The sequence below is a fragment of the Sphaeramia orbicularis genome, chromosome 17 (assembly GCF_902148855.1).
Source record: "Sphaeramia orbicularis chromosome 17, fSphaOr1.1, whole genome shotgun sequence".
Lineage (NCBI taxonomy): Eukaryota > Metazoa > Chordata > Actinopteri > Kurtiformes > Apogonidae > Sphaeramia > Sphaeramia orbicularis.
Window position 1 is genome coordinate 31856791 of NC_043973.1, and position 10500 is coordinate 31867290.

General features: G+C 35.7%; 1 protein-coding gene across 1 annotated transcript; it reads right to left on the reverse strand.

Moving 5' to 3' along the window:
* Window positions 1-2970: 2970 nt before the first annotated feature.
* Window positions 2971-10194, reverse strand: LOC115437723 (COP9 signalosome complex subunit 9). Its single transcript, XM_030161046.1, has 3 exons — window positions 10001-10194; window positions 9038-9110; window positions 2971-3635 (listed from the first exon to the last, which is right to left on the reverse strand). Exons 1-3 carry the CDS (start codon window positions 10094-10096, stop codon window positions 3598-3600), a joined length of 207 nt encoding a protein of 68 aa, XP_030016906.1. The 5' UTR covers window positions 10097-10194; the 3' UTR covers window positions 2971-3597.
* Window positions 10195-10500: the final 306 nt, after the last annotated feature.

Consider the following 10500-nt stretch of genomic DNA (forward strand, 5'->3'; position numbering starts at 1 on the left):
GTGAGTGACATTTACAGATGCGAACGACAGCAATTTACCGGTGGAACAATGTTGTAGAAGATGACGGTGTTTCCACGCTCACCTCTGAACGTACAAATGGGTCATTTCTGATGACTATGAAAAAATGACAAACTATATTTTACATCAGTTATTTACATGTATTGATAAGAACAGTAGTTCAAAAGTTGTTAAACATTTTAGATCAGTAGACGCTTTTGGTCACCAGCTGGTCATTTAGGTCTTTGAGGGTTAAATTTCAACAGAAAAAAATCCTTATAGTTCCTTGAAATTATCTACAGACTGGTCATGACTTTATAAAACCTCATGAACGCAGCTGATCATTTTCTTATGTTTGTTGGTCTTAACTAAGCAGCACTGACTCCTCTGCAGATACTTTTTCTTTTTTTTATTCTTAAAGTCATTTAGGACTTTGGTGTGGACTCCCCACTGATGCACAATCGAGAGGTTTGAGGGTAATTAATACTATTGTCTTGTGCATAACTGTTGGACATTTCTGTGCTGACAACACACTTTTCTGTTTTGCTGATTCTGTACCACCCGCTTTTGGAAACCTGCAGTATGCATTTTATGCTCTTCAGCTTATCTGTCTCCAAGTCATGCTGACTAATTTAAAAACCAAAAAAAAAAAAAAAAAAGCTTCTTCTTGAAATATTAAAAAATGCTGGAAATATTATTGACCCTCAGATCAGCATTCACTGTGGTGCATGTGAGGAGTCTGGATATAAATATTTAAGCTCTACACGATACTTTCATTGAGGAACTAAAAAAATAATAACCATGTGTTGCTGTGCAGGAACATGTCCAGTTTTCACATTCTCCATGGGACACAGTTTTCTTTCACACTGGTGATGTAATCTACCGACACACAAAGACCTGAAGGCTTATAACAACAGACGCACACAGCACCCACTCCCACTGTGCTTTATTGCAAAAAAAAAAAAAAAAAAAAGAAAAGGAAAAAGAAAAACATCTGAGTCTCTTCAGTGTTCTGGTTTCTGTTTATGGGGTCTCTTTCAAAAGTGACCATATTGTATGTGTTTAACTGACTGCAGTTTTGGATTCATCACATTCAGCCTCAGGTTGGTCTGATGCAAGTTCTTCAGACTCATATACCTTCTCTCTTTTTGGTAGATGTAAGCGATATTTTGATTTGTGAATCCTACAGTCTATATGGATCCGTCTTCATTTCATAATTTACGTGCAGCTTAAGTTATTCTGACCTGAATTGCTTTTTCATATTTTTAGCACCGTTGTTTATTATATTGCAGTATCCCCTATCACCCCTGTGAGGGAACTGCAATTGGGTCTGTCTGCATCCATAACTCAAAAATCTACTGCATATTTCAACTTGACAGTTTCACACAAGGTAAAGTATGTAGGTCTCTACTACATCTCAGTCTATCTCAAGGATTATCTCGAGCTGTATCCAGATTTTTAGCTACTGGGAGATTGGACACTTTTTGACATTTTTGTCATTTTCTTGGAAATGAAGGCAGGTATTGGTCTGGAAAAAAACATAAAACCACATGGTACATGACAATATATATCAAAATGATCAATTTCTAGAACTGAGATCATAATTTTATTTCTAAATCTGACATATTTGATTGTAATTCCTGACCTTAGTTTTAAGTATAGTGTCTTCAGATGGGTTTTTTTTTTTTTAAACTCATTGTTCATTCCTTTTTAAGAGAGAGTAAGACCTCATAGTCTGGTAACAGAGAAATCACATCCATTCCACCACAAGTAACTCTGAAACTACTGACAGAAACATGAAAAAAAAAATCCTGGGGGTATGAGTCAGGTGATTAATAATGTAATGTACTGTTGAATGTTGTGACACAGTGGATTTATTCAGTATGATGGATATGAACTAAAAGGGCAACGGTCTGCAATCTCTGATTTTCTTGTTTTGTTTGAGTTCTACCATATGTCAGTTGGACCTGTGATTCATTTGCTGCAGGTATTTTTATTTTTTTTAGCACCATTATTTCTTTTTTGCAATTTCAACTCAAAATACTCAAAGTTAACCCTCCGGTATCCCGTCCAGTAAGGCCCTTACTAAGCACCAAGTGTGCCTTTTTGTCACTCTTGTGGAATAATGTCAAACAAATTTTCATACAGTTTGTTTTTAATTCTTTTACACTTTTTTCTATTTCATCAACTTGAGCCGTAAATAAAAATACCAAATACTCAATAATTGTCACATTTTTTAACTCTTTAAACGCCGTGTTTGTAATGGAAACAAACCATTTTTTTTTGGATGCAAAAAACACAAAAAATTAATTTTTTTCAATATACTACATAAAAAGTGGATTACATATTATTTGATTTTTTCATCCTGGCATATGTCAATGATTAACTCCAACATTGGTTAATTTGCATTATTATTTTTGGCGCTAGGTCAAATGTTCAAAAATACTAGCATCTGTCACCAAGTGTGCGTAAAATGCACACCTATAAATCAAACTATTAAATATTATATATTGATTTATTTTTCTGCTCTAATTTGATTTTATTTTTGTAAATCAAGGTCAGCCCTAATCATACATATCAAATGGAAGAAATAGTGCGTTTCAGGCACACTTCGCAGACAGATGCTAGTCTTGTAATTTTCTTTTGTTTACAATGTGCACATTTTAGTTGGTGGCCAGAATTTTAAAGATCATGCAAAAATGAACAACTTTTGAATTCTAACCTTACTTAAATTGTGAAAAATAATATGAAGTTTTTTGACACGAAGTGCAAAGTGTGCCTAAAAGGCACACCCGGATACCGGAGGGTTAAGCATAAATGAAATAAATTTATAAACAATAGAGATGACTACAAGTAAATGAATTTACTATTTTTGGATTTTAAAAAAAAGTTATGCTGTTTGTTAATTCTATTGGATCAAGACTTAAATGAATCAAACGGCCACATCTGCCAATAATTAAACAAGATATATAGAAGTATACAAAGTGCTATTTATTGATTTTGAGCATCATCACATGTAAATTCCATCACAAAAATACAAATGTTGTTGGATAACTGCTATACACATATATACAAAACCATGACGTAACAGGAGATACAGCTGATATACAAACCAAACACACAGAATGTATGTTATTATGATTTACACACACTGTCACAAATAATTTAAGCGGACTTCAGTAGAACATTTATCACATGCCATCTGCAGTATGTTTAAGGGTGACAGCATGTGCAGCTCTGTTCATCATATCTATAATTACTAGTCCTAACAGGTGTTTTCGGTGCACACAAACCTGCAATCCAGTTTAGACGAAGTCCGAGGCGTGAGCACGATACAAGCTCCTAATTTCAACATACCATATATGAAGGAATCCCTGGGATGTTAAGTATTTCACAACATCTGGAGCCAGTGACAACTTTTTAAGGATGTTTTAAAAAGCCTAGAACTAGGACAACTATGAAAGGAAATTGTATGTCATTAGAGAGTAAATGGCTAGTTTGCCGTCTGCAAAAAAAAAAAAAAAAAGGTAAAGGAGAAAAAAAAAAGGTGAGAGGTGCCGTGAATATGATCCATCATCGCTCTGAGGACGTTGGCCTGTGTCACAGTATGTCATCGTCATCAAACAGGTCTTCAAAATCTGTGTAAAGACAACAGACATAAATTGGTTGCGTAACACAACGCTGGCTGCTTTCGACATTTTTGTGCAACTCAGGCACTTTCTCATAAAGCAGACTTCTAGGGCGGTGGGGGTCGAAGGGGTGCAGGTGATAAAAGTAAAAGGATCTGGGAATGCACTTGCTGGGGAGTCTGCCTTCCTGTGGGTCTGTCAGTTTGTGAGGTCAGAGGTCAGCATGAGAACTGTAGGGACATGCATACGAATATGTGCCACATCCTCTTCGCCTGTCAGTGTGTACACTTTAACCTCTGAATCAAACATGTTTCCCATTGTGCAGTTCAGAAGCAGGATGTGGCAGTTGTTTCTATAAACCTACTCAAGTTAAAGTTGAGACATGTTACTCTGATATACCAGCCTTTTAACGCAAATTTACAGTGAAGCTGAGAGCCTGTTTACATGTTTGGCAATGCTTTCCCCATTATCATTAGTAGTTTTAATTAGGGCTGCGCGATTAATCGATTTTAAATCGAAATCGGATTTTTTAAATTAGGACGATTTTTAAAAAAGGGAAATCGTCAAATTTTCATCAATTTTCATCTCTCTTGTGCCACCTACGGAAGCCTACCATAGGCTCCTCCTCCTATCTGTGACAGCGGTCTTTCACAGAAGTCTGTGCAATGACCACGGACGTTAAATCTGTTAATGAGCCCGCAGTAGTGATACCAATGTAAGCCGATGCTTCACGCACGGATCCCCCAGTTTAAATATAACTGCATGGGGATCACTCATATTCCGTGGTCCACGCACACAGGACTGATGCCTGTCACTGACTTACATTGGTATCACTTCTGTGGGCCCAGATACCCCAAAAAGTAAAAAAAAAAAATTTTTTTTAGAATTAATTTATTTCTCTTACTTGCTATTTTTCATTCACAAATGTAAGTTCTGTAACACAAAACCAAATATTATTTATTTTTGGAAAGATGTTGAACTTTATTTAAAGCTGTTAGATAAACAACAACAAACTAGAAACAAAAAGGCTATAAAAACCATCAGTATTTGCTATGATTGGACACTGTATTATAGTGTATTCCCCCTGGCAAACTTGTCATGTTATTTTCTTGTTGTATACATTGTTTGTATACCCTGCTTCATTCAATAAAGATTTAATGAAAAAAAAAAAAAAACTTCTGTGGGCCCATCATGTGATACCATCACAGATTTGAGGTCAGAGCAGTGCCTTGCATTGTGGGCTGCTCACGAAAACCACATGCTGACTTCTGTTGTCTTTTGTAGTTTAACCCAAAAATCGAAATCGAAAATCGAGTTTTTAGAGGAAAAAAATCAGGATTTTATTTTTGGCCAAAATCGTGCAGCCCTAGTTTTAATATATATTTTAAGTATATTTCATGTGTACGATTTGTTGAGTTAAAACTAGAATTACCATTTTGTGTCAAGTTGCCAATACCATCCATGTTTGTTGAAACTGCAGCAGAGACTTGATATTAATCACTTTATTACAAGGAACTGAGCATAACATTTGTCCTTTTGGATATAAATGTCATAACTTCATTTATGTTACATTTTTTTCTATAATTAGGGATTGACTTCTTTATTTCAACATGTAATTTTTGACGTAACAGTGACATTTGACCATCAAAAACTAGTCACTTCATCCTTAAGTTAAAATGAACCTTTGCACCAAATTTGAAAAAGAAAAAAAACACTTTTATGGTATTCATGAGATATTGAGTTCTCAACAGGATGGATACCAAAAGAGCTGAATAATAAGCTAAAAAATCTGACAGAAAATATGTCTGTTGCATTCATGACTGAATGTAATGTTTCAGGGTGAATTTGTACATTACATTTCATTTTCACCATGTTCTGTTTGATTAGGAGAACATGACTTACAGACCACTGTAGCATCACAACGCCCACTTGTAAACCATTGTCAAAAAATTAACCACTCCTGCCATTTGGAAACTGCACCATATTGTGATCTCAATAATATTTCACTGAAGCAGACAACCCAAAAACACAATGCCTCTGGCCACAGGGTTACAGCTGACACAAAACCATAAAAACACTTGAACACTTATCTACTGCACAGCCCACATTCAGTCTAGACACATCAGAGAAATGCAAACAAAAAATTACTCATGCACAAAGTGCTGCTTTAAAAGTTGTCATCAAACACACAAAACATAGAAATCTCAGACAGCACATGCCAGAAAAACAAATATTTTGAGCCTAATTAAAGCCTTCACAAACACACACAAAAACACATTATTTACAATGAAAGACAGGTGCTGTCAGGGGGCAAAATTCCTCCTGTCAAGTTGTAACTTCTGTGACAGTTGTCTTCCCAGTTATGGAAAATTCACTCCATTCCTTGAAGTGAACAAAAATTAATGTCAAATATTTAATTTCAAAACCATTAATATGCTGCCATAACTGCTACATCTCAAACTATGCAAAGTTGGCTCTTTTTCTACACCTCCAACTAATTTCAGTATTTCTAGACAAAAATGTCTCACTCATCTACCAATACAAACAACACTGCTGATATATATGCTATAAACTAGAGCTGGATGATAAACGACTGTTAAAATAACAGACTGTGCTCAGCTGAAAAAGCATTGCAAAGTAGATTTTGAAAATGGCATTCAGGCATTCTTTATTTGCAAGTGCAGTTGTGGTAATGCTCCAGTGATGCCTTAAATTACACTAGAAAAAAAAAAAAAAACATTAAAACCTGACCCAAAACAAAAGCATTTTTCGGGTTGTCCAAATTCCACTGGCCAAGGCTTTAAAATATAATTCCTTATGTACAGGGTATCTGCAGGTTTAACACAGTCCAATTTATGACTTGAGGCATTTTAAGGCATATTTAATCAAACTTCATAAAACATTCATAAAACTAACAGTACAACAGGCTTCATAGTTTTAGCCTTGAAACAGTGTTAAAGGAGTGATATTTTGCTTCTTTAAATGGAATTATACATTCTGTTGGGTTTCTCTAAATTGGCTTAGCGTCTGGTTTTGACCAACTCTATATATAAAGTGTCATGAGATAACTTTTGTTGTGATCTGGCGCTATATAAATAAAATGTGATTGATTGATTGATTTGATTGGTTTTCCCCTGTAAGTCGCTTTGGAAAAAAGCGTCTGCCAAATGCATAAATGTAAATGTCAATTTTAGAACATTTCCCTGTGATCTACATAAACTGTAAATGCTATGTTTGGGTCTGAATTCTTCATTAATTCAACTCCACAGGTCCATCTTCAGCCCTATTTCTGAGTAATGACACCAGAAAGGTCGTTTTGAGCGCTGGCCCTTTAAATGCAAATGAGCCACCTCACGCCCCACCCCCTCCAGGTTGTTGGCTGTGCTGCTCTGAACATTTTAGGTAATCAGCTCAAAGTATGGACATATTTTAGTATGGACTACAACCTCTGCTGCTGACAAACAATTATGGAGTACTCGGAGGAATGTTCATCGGAAATCTGGACCTTATATGTGCAAATGTCGTCACGTAACTAGTTATATACAAAACAAATTAAGCAGGTATTGAAACAGGTTGTAGAATTCCACTTGATTTTTGCCAAAATGAATATGAAGATAACTTTGCAGCACCTGGAGGGTTCAAATTCAAACTTTTGGAACTACTAAGATCCCCAAATACACAAATAAATGAACCAAAGACTAATAAAAGTGGGTTTAGCAAAAATATGACCCCTTGAACTGTGTTTCAATCCAGCTAATGTTACATTTCTATTTCTCCATGATCACTGACTCTACTACTGACTTTCAAAAGTTACTACATCTCATACCTGAGCCTCTCAGCCCATGGAAGAGTGTTGGAGGCTCCACTCATTCTCATCTGCATTAGGACAAAATGATCAGCACTAATCCCAAATTAGACACACTCTTTTCTTCATTAGAAGATTTCCCAAGCAAATAAAGCAACAGTATTTATTTAGTCTGTGGAATTTTTAAGACCTTTGAGTGTCAGATTTAAAGATTAATTACCAATTTTAAAGATACTTAAAGTCTCAATTTAGGACAATCACATTTTTTGCACCCTGTATGTAAATGTTAACTTGTACTCGTTGTACTTGTTACATATTTAACAGATTGAATGGAATGGGAGCAGATATTGCAGGTTTTAAATTACTCTATTAAGTAAAACCTTTGAAAATTGTCTTTGAAAACAGGATTAATCCTCAATAACTCTGCACAATGATGTCATTATTCACAGATCTGCTCGTGCCTTTATGTTTCTTGGCAGTGTGAAATAACGCAAATTAACCCAGACCGTGGTGCCACAACACTTTTACTTTTGTAAAATGAAAGAACAGGCTGGATATGACAGTGATTGTCTAAAAATGAATGAACATTTAAAATCCCATTATGAATGTAGGACATGGGATCAGGAGCTGCTCTCAATCAGCCTCCAGACAGTAAAGTGGTACGTATCTCTATCAGAAGGGAATAAAGCGTGCCACCCTGAATGAGCCTCATACAAAGACGTCCTGCAGAGAGGACTATGAGGAATCTGTGTCGCATATGGCAAGAAGTTGTGGCTGTTTGATGTAGCTGCGCCTCAGGACAGAGATCACACTACATTATAAACACAGTTTGTAAAAAGGGGGGTGGGCGTACAAGGAATGTTTTGGGGCCAGTAAAGACATTTCCTGCTGTGGAACCAGCAGCGGTGTGACGCCGAGGAGTGGAAAGATATTGTGTGCTAATAGATTCAACCTGACCCTGACTCAGTCTTTCCTATTTCAAGACAACAGACTCTTCCTCAGTTCAATTCCATTTCTGTCACTAGAGAAAAATATTCATACTTGCGCTGCAACATCCAAAAATAATTACAAAACAGCCTGATGGTATAAAAATGTATCAACACCTCTTGGAAAATCAAGACAACAGTCTGATGCAGAGCTGTGTTGGATCAAAACTATGGACCTGAGTCAAATTAAATGAAAATACATAAAAAGCTATCACAAACAGTCTTGGCAAATTTTAGAAACTAATTGGCCTCTGAGTGTCACACCTCATTTGTTCAAGACAACAGCTCTTACAACCAAAAAAGGGACTGAAGCAATAATCTATTTTAGATTAAAGAACATGCTTTCTCCTAAAGTGATGATACTGCTGCTGTTATAAGACAGGTATTGACATGTTTCCGGTGAATCGTGATCATTTTCCCTCCTTGTAGTGCAGTTGCTGATGTGGCAGTGAACAAATCCAATAAACATGGAATGTAGTGCCCTGTTAACAAGTTTTTTATGCAAAATGATTTTTTCCATCACCAGTAGATGTCAATACATTGTATAAATACATAAATAAACTGTTTTTTCCCATTTGACAAAGGTATGTTGCATTGTAGGTGTATGAACACATCATTACCATTGAAAAAGTCTGCATGAACTGCCTTTTCATTCGCAGCCAAGTCCATCAGCAGTCCTGTGCTTCCCCCAGCCTGTCGGAGCACAAACATGCAGTTTAGACCCACACACTTCAAATCCGGCAAACACAGTTAGCAGAATTTAATTATATTTGTACCTTTAAATACAGGGACAAACCTGTGTCCTTCAAAGCTAGCAAAATAAGTACTATTACAGGTAAAAAGTGTACAGCTACAGTACAGTGTGTTAATGTTATAATATTAATTAATCATGCTCAGTATTATGTGGTTATTGATTGATGCATGTAGCCTACTGTACTTTGGTCTGCACTATAAAATAAATAGGTCTGTTTTATAAATCACCTCCTGGAGGCTGCGTCATTTTATTTCTAATCCAGTCTTTCACATTATAGTTAGACTTTTTGATAAACTTTCAGGAAAAGGATCAAGCAAGGTTGTGCTTTGGTAATATTAGTTATGAATCAATAAGTTATTACTGAATATTAGATTTTGTCCATCTTTGTGCATACTAGCAAAATACAGACATTGAATTTTACTTTGTTTTAAATTATTATTATTTATGTTGTATTGATTATGTTTTAACTGTAATTGTGTGTTTTTAACCTGCCTCTTTTCCATTTTTGTAAAGCACTGTCAATCGCCCTGTGTATGAACTGTGCTACACAAATAAATCTGCCTTGCCTCGGATTAACTTCACTTGTTTAAGGACAGCACGTCAAGGAAACACTAATTTACTGCGTGAGAAAACGCACACATTTATTTATCATTTACAGACGGATTTGCACCGTGAAAATCTATCCGAGCCATAAATATATCATGAAATAAATGGCTATGAAAAGATCCAAAAAACAGTGACAACAGCAAACGGTATTTCACAAGTTTGCAATTACGTAACGTTACTAATTAGCTTTAGCCAGGTAGCTAGTTCACGTTCTCCAACTAACCTCATCCAGGTCGACGTAAGGACCAGCTCCTTCAGGAAACATCTCATCCACTGCTGGTTTCATGGTAGATGAGTTTGACTGATCTTTTAGAGGCATAGATGAACTAAACCACAAAGACTTCTGGATAATGTTAAAGCTAATTCTGGATAGCCGGGCAAAATTGAGACAGCGCTACGTGGTAATGAGTCCGACGGGAAAATAAGAACTCATTACAAAAGTTCCACTTCAGGATTCATCGAGAGATTCAGATGTTTTTAAAGGAATGATTGACTTTTAAATAAATATGTGAAAGCATATCTACGCCTTTAACTTAGATTAGCAATAATTCTAAAAAATATTTATGACATTTATAAGACATTAAAATTGTAATGCAAAATATAGACTTTAAAGCAGTGTATGACTTTCATCACACTTTTTTTTTTTCAAATTTGTAAAACCCCAGTGATAGCCTAATTATCACTAATCTATTAGTTTTTCTGTGCTCATGCACCTGAATCACT

Excerpts from the sequence above, each read along its gene's own strand:
- LOC115437723 (XM_030161046.1), bottom strand. The coding sequence starts at position 10,096 with ATGCCTCTAAAAGATCAGTCAAACTCATCTACCATGAAACCAGCAGTG. Across the intron at positions 9,111-10,000 it reads CTTACGTCGACCTGGATGAG|GCTGGGGGAAGCACAGGACT; the intron begins GTTAGTTGGAGA and ends GTGCTCCGACAG. Across the intron at positions 3,636-9,037 it reads TCATGCAGACTTTTTCAATG|ATTTTGAAGACCTGTTTGAT; the intron begins GTAATGATGTGT and ends GTCTTTACACAG.